Source organism: Artemia sp. Qi Xiang Cuo, chromosome 1 (assembly GCF_049724085.1).
Source record: "Artemia sp. Qi Xiang Cuo chromosome 1, ASM4972408v1, whole genome shotgun sequence".
Classification (NCBI taxonomy): Eukaryota; Metazoa; Arthropoda; class Branchiopoda; order Anostraca; family Artemiidae; genus Artemia; species Artemia sp. Qi Xiang Cuo.
The window spans coordinates 95,727,527-95,739,659 of NC_142794.1; the positions used below are offsets into that span (position 1 = coordinate 95,727,527).

General features: G+C 33.6%; 1 protein-coding gene across 1 annotated transcript in view; it reads right to left on the reverse strand.

Moving 5' to 3' along the window:
- LOC148956957 (WD repeat-containing protein 47) overlaps nt 1-12,133 on the reverse strand; it is a 116,186-nt gene that overhangs the window by 17,168 nt on the left and 86,885 nt on the right. Inside the window, exon 8 of the mRNA XM_089087925.1 lies at nt 4,914-5,083. Within this exon, the coding sequence (XP_088944051.1) occupies nt 4,914-5,083 (170 nt within the window). The remainder of the gene's footprint in view (nt 1-4,913; nt 5,084-12,133) is intronic.

Here is a 12,133-nt window from a genome sequence, read left to right on the forward strand (position 1 = left end):
TAGGCCTAGCGTTCAATGCATACTGATAGAGCTGTATTTTATGGTCTGGGTAGATAATTCCAGTGAAGAAAAGCATTCTTGAGCCATATGTTGAACAAGAAAAAGTAACAGAGGAATTTAATCGCAAGCTCCTAGCTAATAAGAAGGTACACGCGTCTTTCTGCTAAGCCCTAGTATGACAAGGTTGATCCTGAACCGATTTAAAGATAAGAATTGTATATACTATTTTGGAAATCTCTAAACATATAATAAGATGTTTATTTAAAAAAGACACTACCACAGGCCCCAAAGGACCGAATACATATTTCGGGGCAAAAATGAATACAGAAAAAAAAAGTTCCAAATCAACAATACACTGGAAACTGGCTAAAGAATGCAAAATCAAAAGAACGGGATGGAAAAATTATATATAATAACCTTAATCAGTGCTCATCCCTTTTCTTAAAATGGATGAGAATTCACAAATAACATAATTTATTCTGCACACCTACACCCCGGAAATTTTAGCATGGGGTAATTAACAAAAACCATATTCCAAATATTTTTTTTTTCAAACTTTGTATTGAATAACTCGTTTGGTTATCTAATTGGGAAAGACAGGACATGATCATTCTTTCATCAAATCATTTCCAACAACATGCTCTTCTGAAATATGTCCACATCCCGAGTTCAATTTTTATTCTATATTCAAAAGATTCGGGATTTTCGGGAAATCTAAGCACGCAGATTTCAAGATATTTGGCCAAGACCACGCTTAATATTTAGCCCTAATGTGAAATAGGCATATTGAAATTTGACCAAAAATATACATTGGATAAAGGCAGGGATGTCAATCCTCAGAATCTTAGGAGGGCAAGAATATTTTTCATTTTTTGTGAAGATAAGGATAATGACATTTTCCAAAATCTAGGACGAGGGTAATTTTGTTTCATTCGATTAATTTCAATGGAAATACGAAAAACAAAGGTATTTTTCAAAATACATGGGGATTGTCCCACAAGCCCCTCAACTAGTGCCCCTAGAATTAAGGGTAAGGCAGATTGAGCCCTCTAAAATATTGTCAGTTTTATTGGCTCTATACAAATTTCACAATTTTTAGTTCGTCGATTTATGTCTTTTTCTACGTCCTCCCCAACTTCCCATTAACGTATATATAATTACCCGGGTCACCTCGCAACCATTATCCATGCACATCTGATGTTGACATTTTTTTTTTTTTGTCTCAATGTTTACCTGCAAGTGGTCAAAGGAGGAGGAGGAGGTTGACCTTGACCGTGGAAATATGCAAAAAAATTCAACCCCTTTCTCTCCAAATAATTCGATGACTCTATTGCCTAACTTTATTTTACCTAGTCCTATTATTAAGCTTCACTCTAGTTTGTGTCTCTATTTTTTCTTCTTTTTTTGTGAATGAGAAGCTTATACAGTTGATTATAGTAAAATCTTAGGTCAAGAACAGTTATAAATGTAATTAAAAGCTGTGTCATATATATATATATATATATATATATATATATATATATATATATATATATATATATATATATATATATATATATATATATATATATATATATATATATATATATATATATATATATATATTCAAGACTACCATATAGACTTCCTTTCTAGAAATTTACGTATAACTTACAGGCTCTTCATTTTATTTAAGTTTACAGTTTTAATAATCCATTTATGGGCTTTGAAAAACTAAGATAGCCTTAACTACTGGCAAGTTTTGAAAGTCATATGGCAAAAATGCTCTACCAGTCTTTAAAATATATTTAGACTTCATCCTTCTATTTGATGCATTAAAACCAAACTTCCTCCTTCAAATCCCTTATGAGTTATTTTTTCAAAAAATACCATCTGAATTTTTTTGTACACAGGAAATTGTTAGTTCGTTACGAAAGCTAAGCCGAGACCACATTCCATACTTTTCAACCAAAGATAATAGAATACCCGTAAGTGATGGCACCCACCAAGGCATATGTAAAGGAATCCACTTACAAGGAACCGCATCTTCAAGAAAAGGCCCAATACGACTCTACTTGAGAGCATCAGACCCCATCTATGTATGGGAAAGTGTAATGTAAAAATATTGTGGGATTCACCGAAAATAATTTTGGAATTCCTAAGTTTGAACCCTAATACATGCTAACTATTGTAAGTTCCTGTCTACTGTAGTAGTATTTATTAATAATACTCATCCATTCAAATGTGAATTCAGTAGTATCTTACAATTAAGGTAATCAATTTAACATGGGCACAAGAGTAAAAGCAGGGTTGAAACTAGGTCAAAAACAAAATCAAATACATTTTGAAAAAAAATTACTAGTTCAGCCAAAGAAAATTAATTTTCCTGTTTTATTCTTAAAGATGGTAGATGTTATATTATTTTTCTTTATCTAGGCGTTTTTCCTATTAACCCAAAAGAAAAACATAAGCTGGATGATAAAAGCTGGCTGGCTATGAGCGAATGGCGTTGTCATCCAACAGGATGACAAATAAAGATGCCTACATCATTAACATTCTGTATATTGGCAACATACTTCTCTGTTGGCAAAACGACAGTATTACAGTCCAGATCGAGATTGCTTGAATCTGACAGCTCAAATGAGCAGTCTTGTCGTCCTTCTACTGTCACTCTCCACCTGTTACACCCACATCTGATTTTAGCTTTTCAGTCTCTGTTAAAGACCTCTACATTACCATCTATTGTCAGTAAACAGCATTTGTATAAGGTAGGGTCGATGGAACAACACTAAAACTGCAACAGAACTGTCCACACATTTTAGTTGCTTTTAGAAGTTCGTCGTGAAAATTGGTTTGGCATAAATTCTCCTCAAAAAGGGATGTAAAATCGATATGTCTGCATTGAACTCTATCAAACAATTCCCTGTCAATTATTCTGGTAAGCAATTTGAATTCTGCACCGTCTTATATACTTGGTTGGCATCAAATTGGTTTTGGTTTGGTCTCAAATTTCCTCGTAAAGGGGTGTAATACTCGATATGTTTATATTGAACTTTATCAAGCAATTTCAGGTCAATTATCTGGCAACCAATTTGAATTCTGCACCATGTATATAACATCTTTTATACTTGGTTTGGCATCAAATCTCCTCGTAAAGGGGTGTAAAACTTCATCGAAATCTATCAAGCAATTTGCTGTAAATTATTCTGGCAACCAATTTGAATTCTGCACCGAGTACATTGCATCTTATATACTTGGTTGGCATCACATTGGTTTTGGTTTGGCATCAAATTTCCTCATAAAGGGGTGCACAACTCGATATGTTTACATTGAACCCTATCAAACAATTTCGGGTCAATTATTCTGGCAACCAATTTGAATTCTGCACCATATATGTAACATCTTTTATACTTGGTTTGGCATAAAATCTCCTCGTAAAGGGGGTGCAAAACTCGATATGTCTGTATCAAGCTCTATCAAAGAATTTCCTGTCAATTATTCTGGCAACCAATTTAAATTCTGCACCAAGCGAATACCATCTCATATCCTTGGTTGGCATCAAAATGGTTCTGGTTTGACATCCAATTTCCTCATAAAGGGGTGTAAAACTCGATATGTTTACATTGAACTCTATCATACAATTTCCTGTCAAATATTCTGGAAACCAATTTGAATTCTGCACAAAGTATATACAATCTTATATACTTGGTTGGCACCAAATTGGTTTTGGTTTGGCATCAAATACCCTCATAAAGGAGTACAAATTTCCTCATAAAAGACTACAAATTCACTAAAATTGGATTGATATTCCACGGGGTTGATAATGTCAACCCTGAATTGGGTTGAAATTGGGTATGATGTTTCGTTGATATTTCAAGAACACACTGGATTAGGTTAACTTTAACTTCAACGATAAGTCATGGATTCAAGATACAGAAGAATCTATACAGAGAAGCAAAATTTAAAAAGAAGAAAATGAAAAATAAATAGAGAAGAGAAGAAAAAATAGAGAAGTGAAGAAATAATAAAAAGAGAAGAAAAAAGCCTAAGAGAAGGTGTCCGAAGGAATATTACTGGATAGTAAAACAAAAGAAGTCTACAATTGAATGTCAGTTAGTTTTTTTTTATTTAATCAAAAACAAACAAGAATTAAAGATGAACTTAAATATATTTCCACTTGAAAAAAACGCCATTTTTCCTTGAAGTCAACAATAACAATAATAGCAAAAATAAATTGGAGCTAAATTACCAAATCAATAGCCAAATCAAGTCAATCTAATAACCAAATCAAAATAACTTGTAGATTAATACAATGAAACTGACAACAAATACAGATAACCTTTTGAGCTAAATATATTGTTTAGAATACATGCTTCAATTCTCGCCTTTCTTAAAAATTTTATGATAACAAGCATTAAATTAAATTTTACAATATTTTGATATATGACAGATATCCGTTTTACTGGTTTATTCAACATTTCCCTATACAGTATATCGCGTGGGTACCATCAAATAGAACAGTACCAAACTAAGATATTGAGTGTTACTATCAGTTATTTACTCAGTCTAATAACTTATTAGACTGTATGATCTTATTACAGAATATAAAAGCGATTTCTTTAAATAGTTTTTGTCTGCTTTGTTCATAAAGTGTTATGATACACATTAAGTACCGTATATGTTAAATAACTCATTCATAAAGCCAGTTTGTTTATTTTGTGTTCAGTACATTTGATGAATATTTGTTTCTGCCTGATTGGTTTACAAGTTTTTGAGCCACAAGATATTTTAAAATAAGCACAAAAGAATGTTATGACAAGTTTTATTTTTCGTGGTCTGGATTTATCGCTATTAAATTACTCTAAATTTGAATAAACTAAATAAAAGAAATAAATTGGAGCTGCGTGGACACCGGGTAGCAGTAGCTTCAATACCTATAAAATTCTTATTTTCAACGTCAAACCTCATCAGCTTCAGTGTTTTATCATTTGAGCCGGTAGCTATCAAGTCACCATTTGGATTCCATCCTAGACAGTAGATTGACCCTTTATGATGGCCGGTCTTTTTACAAACAAGCCTCGGAGAGCTAACAGCGTCATTTCTCCTAAAACGAAAACCAATAATAGAAACGAAATTATTTCTAGAAAAGCAATCTACTTTAGAAACAAACAATTGTCCTAGAAAAAAGACCAAAATATATCAAAGAAAAAAATCCCGAAGTATCGATAAAAGATAGAATAAAAGTTCTATCTTTTCTTTTAATCCTTTAAGAACCAATATTATTTTACAGATTATGAATAGTCTGAAAACTTCCAGAAATAAGCCTACTGCCCCAAGTATAGAGGAATACATCCCATTCCAACAATACATGCTGTAAGTCCAGTCTTGAGCTCCATGCACTGAGGTTGTTTATTAACTGTCTTTGGTCAGTGTTTAAACCCACCCCTAAAAAAAACAAAACAAGAATTGGTGTATTTGGACTTCTAATAATGACTAAAACGGAAGATGAATTAACACAAGTCTTTCCGTGGAAGAATTGGTCAGGTTGTTGTTTAAAGTTCGGCTACTAACTTCGCCACAAAATTTCTCAGTATTAATGGCTCATTTGCTCTTGATTTCGTTAATTAACACTGAGATAATTCCAAAATAGTAGTCAGGCAGGGGCGGATCCAGAGCAAAATCTTGGGAGAGACCCAATGTGACAAGGGTGCCAATGAGCAAAATCTGGGGGGGGGGGGGGCTAATATGACAAAGGTGCCAATAATTTACCAAATTGACAAATTTATTCTATATAAAGATTAAAAAAAAAAAAAAAAAAACAAGGAATGAGGGCACCAGAAAAAACTTGGAGGGTGCCCGGGATCCGCCACTGTAATCAGGTCTCACATATGAGTCTTTTGGACTAGAATATTATTTTAAGCTGAATTTGCCACCGGAGAACTTGGTCTGTGGTTCCAGGTCCGAGCGAATGGTTTGCCCTTAAAAAGTAGATTAAAAGTATTTGAAAGAAATGTTCAGGGCCCGAGATCATGTTGTACTTGCTTTTTATGTGGTATGGAGGCTTTCAGATTTCAGATTGAAGTATTTGGGTAATGGGGAATGGTTTTTTCCTGGGATCCTTAAATCTTCATCCCAGGAGACGATTATAGCAGTTACTGGATTTATAAAAGAGGGTCTAAAAAAATGTAAATAATGGGTTTATTGTTTTTGTTTGTTGTTAGTAGTTATACCATTTATTTAAATGTATGATGGCTGTTGTCTTATATATGCATTGTAATGTTTGTGTATGGCCTAGTGGCTGAATCAATTATCTATCTATCTATCTATAGCTGGAATATGCCACCAAAATCCATGCATGTCTTAATGTCTCAAGCAGAGACGTGTCCGGTAAAGTTTCGCATACATGCCCTAAAATCAACACCTACCCGTGTGCATGTTTTAATAATGGACAATGGACAGCCTCGGTATAACTATTATATTCTTCACTTAGCATTCCATATGGCAACACGACAACATGACTCCAAGAAAACAAATGTCAAAGCTAAGCAGACTGTGTTGCTGTTGCCACCTTACGTTAGACATATCTTAATTTCAAATGATTTTTTAATTCAAGTTTCCTTGAATTCTTTTTAAATGGAGTAAATACCCCATTAGGCAGTAAAGGGCAGTAAAGTTAGCCAGTAAATAAATATTAGGCTACTCTAAAAGTTTTTTCGCAGGCTGACTAATGATCTGCGTAGCACAGGTACCGATATTCTGATTCTATGCCTTCGGCCAGGAGTACAATGCGTGGTTGGGGGCAAATCATCCGACGCTTTCCGTGTTTTCCCCCAGATTTCTCCGGGTGCCCATTTGGGGCTGGATTGAATCTGGCTGAGGTTGCAGAGTCATACCGCTGACTCCCGTTTCAAACCAAACAACCAGCGACACCAGGACTCAAACCCCTGTCCTCAACGATAAAGGATTTAAAGTCTAGCGCGCTAGCCACTTGGCTAGAAGACGGAAGACGAATTGGCGAAAGGGTTACGGAGTCGAAAAAGGTAAGCTCCTCAGTTTTGTTGAATTCTAAATAAATTCTAAAAACTAGTGGTGAAGCTATTATAAAATCAAAAAAGCATTGTTTTTTATTGCAATAATTGATATGATGAAAAGACAGTTAAAAAAGTAATAAAGTAATAAAATAGATATATCTTATTTAGCAGCAAAGTCATCCAAACAAGAGTTCAAAATACAACAACAAAAATAACTATCTGGTAAATAAAGTATTGAAAAAAAAGATCAGTTTTAGTATTTATGCGCCATAAAAGGAAAAACAGAATGATGCTATTTGCGTTATCTTTCACTAGAAAATGCATTAAACATTTCTCTATACAATAATGTTTCAGCGCTTCCCTTAGGGCGATAGAAAAAAAAGAAAAAAAGGTGATATCACTACATCCCATATGAAAAGCTGATTTTCCTTTTTGCTCAAGACGGGGGACTGTAATTTTCCTGAATTTGTTAGTTAAAATAGCTAGTTAGATATACAGTTAGGTAACCATGCATATCCTTATTTATATCTAAATCAATTTTCTGCTAGACTTCGCAAGCAACTGCCAAGTAACAAAGGGATGTCTAATGATGCGACTAAAGGTTACCGCCTCTTATAAAATAGCCGATTGCCACATGCAACAAAAAGTACACTGTTTGCGTAAAAAAATCCCTCTTATAAGCCCAGGGGCGTCGGTGCTGGGGGGGGGGAGGCAAGGAGGGGCAGTTGCCTCCAATAATTTGAAAAATATAATTTATTAGGTAGCTTTAAAATTGTTCCTCGTTTTAAGTGTCCAATTTGCTCTTTATTTTGAGCAGATAATTTTTTTTTAAATTAATCCATGCTCATTTTTAACATAAGGAAAACAAGAAAAATAGGGGTTTATTACACTTCATAATATGTTCCACATTGATATTTTTCCAAATATACTGCCTTTGAGACCTTATCAAGTAAAATGTGAGCTTAGTTAATGAGAAAATTGTAAAATGTTCTATGCTTCCTATTTCGCCACATTTGCCCAGGTCAATTTCCCCCCTGATATCTAAGGTGCCTTTATTTTATAAAATCTGTCAGTTTAAGATTAGATTCTCTTGTTTTAAAACTTTCAAAAGGGGAAATGAATACACCATCTACACCATCTAATGAATATACACCAAATGAATACACCATCTACACCTGTAAATAAGACAGAAATGGAATCTTTAAGAATAAGAAGGTACAATACAGTGAATATAATTTCCAGAATTAAAAAGAAATCATTGAAAAAGAAAATAAGACTTAGTACTTTTTATAGTGATATTCGCACTATAACTAGATAGACCAAATCGATTTAGTTTAGTCATGGAATTTGGTAGATGGGGCCCGCTCCAGGAATCATTTAATTATTTAATTTTTATGTCCAGTATTTAATTGAAACTTCGATTCTCTAATTTATCATTGAAATGCCTAATAAGCATTGATAGCGTCCTCTTCCTTACGTTTTAGACTCACATACTGACGCATAAATATTCAACTCCCTCTATGTACAAAACCATGCTGATTTCTTGTTATTTTTCGCTTTTCTAAATATTTCTTTTAACCAGCTACAAAAAAAGAACTGACGTAAATGTGCTAATAATTATGACTGAAATTAGTTGCATTTCACACAACGCCAGCGCTACTTGTGGGGCATTTATCTCTGCATCAGCATACTGTACGAAATGTCTGCTGAGAATAGAGTTAAATGAATTTGAAGAAAATATACATATTTTTCTCACAAAGTCACAATTTAGAAGTTTTATGTGCACGTATAAACGGTACCAACCCATTCTCTTTCTCTATTGTTTTCGGTTTAATCATGCAGCACAAGGGGACTGTACTTTGCTTGTGAAGGGAATTATAGACATAAAAACGATATTCAGTGTAACCCCTTCCGGGAATGTATACCCCTCATACCCTGATTTACACAAAAAAAAACTTTTGCGTAATTCCTATAGAATTCGTTTTCTTAAAACAAAGATACAAAGGGGAAGGTAATTTTCCAACTCTAAGAGTCAATTCTCCCTTCCTATTGGCATCCCTGGTAATTTTTAATGAATTTAAGGTTTCTGCTACAATGATGCCACGAATTGTCAAGATACTCTGGATATTGTTTGTCAAACAATACCCAACGGATACGTTAAAAATTCTAACTTCATTTTTCGAGTACTTTCAAATTTAAAAAACGGTCGCTTTTTAAATGTGGGGAATATGTCACAATATAATGTTTCACAATCTGTGATAATGCTTTGCCTTATCCTGTATCTTTACTCAGACAACGCTATTGAGCTGCCTATGTTTTTTTTCGGCTTTGGCCCGCTGATATTAATCTATTTATTAATATAAATCGGCGAATCCACAAACAAATCAATTAAAAAAAATCACCAATATTCTTTCAATAAGTCACGCATATTATAAGTTTAGTGCAACAATTAAATCTTACAGTCAAAATCCATTCAAAATTACGAGCAAATGAATAGTGCGATACCCTGGGATATTACAATAAAGCTTGATTCAATTACGAGATTGAGCATCTTGTGCTGGGTGTGGGGGTTGGGGGAAGTGGAGGGTGGATGTGTATTGCAGCATTAGTGGTGAATCTGGCTGAAAAAAGCTGAGTGTACACGACATTCACCTTCGCCCACCGAAAGCTTGTTCACGCTATATTACTGCCGTCTACAGCAGCTCATCGCTGACAATTTTAGTAAAACCTAAACACCAGCACGTATATTTATGATTGTTTAATATGTGTTTATTATTTATAATATATTGCGTTATGTTTTTAAATTCTCCAAGTAACGTGTTTGTTAAAAAGTTACCTTTCTCCACTACAGTTTGAATAGCATCTACTTCAATAGCACCTCCTCTTGCCCCTACCCAATAAAATACTGTAGCTACGCCCCTGTATAAACCCCCTCAATACCCCCTCCCCTCTTTTAGTAAGAGAAAAAATGAAGCATGTGCTTTGAACGAAAACTTTCGAATGAAAAAAACACCATTTATTTATTTTCAGTTTCATGATAACAGTTATATCTTTAGTGCAATTCTCAAAGATGTAGGTGACAACACACCTGGAATTCTTTATCTAAGTGACAAAGCTGCACTTATCCTGTTTGAAAGTTTTAAGGATATAAAAAGTAAATTTAATTTAATTATATTTACTTAAAAATTTAATATATTTAATATATTATAATATATTTAATTCCCTATTTTAACAAAAAATCATGTCAACTTCTTTGGTTTTATGGCCCAAATGAAACAAAAATCTAAAGTTTATAGTATATGTCTAAGAAAAGAGCAAATTTATTTTTAAAAAAAGCAAATTTTTTTTAAACAAGCAGAGATAAGTTAACTTAAAACAAACAAAAACCATCGCTTTGCAGATAATTCAAGCTGTGTTTACAAAACTAGCTCAAACAAATTGACTGGTGATATTTTCTAATTCCTCTAGAATTCTAAAACCCAGTACTTACTGAAAACTGAGATTACCCGAGGTTTGCTTCCCAAACAAAAGCTTTGTTTTTTTTTTATATTGACTGTGAAAAAGTCCAAACAGTATTGGGAGAACTTAACAATACATTTTTGGTGACAATGTGCAAGCTGAAGTTAGTAATCGGATTTCTATTTACTGTTATTTCCCTCAAAATATAAGAAAAACACTCCATCGCTCACTATTTCTTGTGGTAACCTCAAGAGTCTAATTCTTTATTCCTTTAGGCTAATGCAACTAATATTTAAAACACGTTTTGAAAAAAACTGTCTAGTGGGAAAAATTGCTAATTCGAAAGTATTACAGTAATGATGAATTATATATGTTTCCGCTTTAAAGCAGAAGCTTATTGCGAAAACAAATTTTTAGGATTTTTAAAAAATACGTTAAACCATAAAAAATAACGACCGATCATATTAAATAGTACACCATAGGAATCGCCATTGTCATTTTAATGATGACAAATTTCAACATACCTTAATCGTATTGTTATTATTATTATAGCTACTTTGGCAGCGGCCTGTTATTGGATTCGTCGTTAGCATTGGGTTAAGAATTTCTTTTTTCTTTCTATTTTATTCTATATTTCTTGTGTTTCCATCTCCCAATCTCTCTAGGGATGTTTTTTTTACTTCTTGTTACAGTTTATTTTTCTTTAAATCCAAGATAGTGGAGCCCAAATAGTTGAAATACTTCTAAATTTATAGTAGGACTCCGGCTCATTCCTTTTCAAGCTCAAAAATCTGTGATCTAATTAATGCATATCTTTGATATTAACAATGATGAAAAACTTTTATATTATAACGTTAGCTACTCAATTATTTTATTAATTTAGTAGCTTTGTACTTTAATTCACTATCAGTTAATTGATGTATTAAAGGGATAACCTAGGTTGAGTTTAGTAACAATACAGCCAAGTTGTGTATACAATACAGCCAGGTCAAGAAGGAGATATGTTCGATAGAACATATACAAATATAGGTTAGAGAATAGCAGAAACGTCAGCAGAAACGGGCCAAACTGCTACAATTATTACGAACATGTTAGCTCTTGGAGGCCCCCCCTCCCTCACCTCTTTGTTCTTGTTCAGACATAAAAAATGGTTAGCCCACACCTAAAACTACCATGAGTGATACCACTGAATGTTAAAAGGATTGAGAAGTTGAAGGAATATTACTATTATCCCAGTTAAGTGGATGAAACCCTTCGCAATTCATGTAAACTTTCAAACACAATATCTGAGTCTTCTAATGATTGATATTCACCAATCTTATCAATTGACTGAGGAAGTTTAGCCAGAAAAGTATGGCCGATGATGAATATCTACTATGATCAATTAAAGATAGGCTAGAAACTGAAAGATGATGATAAATATAAGCTAGAAGCTGAAAGATGATGATGAATATAGGCTAGAACTCTATCCATGGAACAACATGGCCATTATTAGATTCTGATACAGTATTAATATATGAGCCCTCGATCACCCTTCGAGCTTCCTATTCGTCCTCAATGATGTGTATAGCCATGAGATATTTACCCATTCCCTAAAGCTGGACCATAAAACGTAAAGGGGAAGGCAGAGCTTATGGGTCCTGAAAATTGCTGAAAGGTAACTA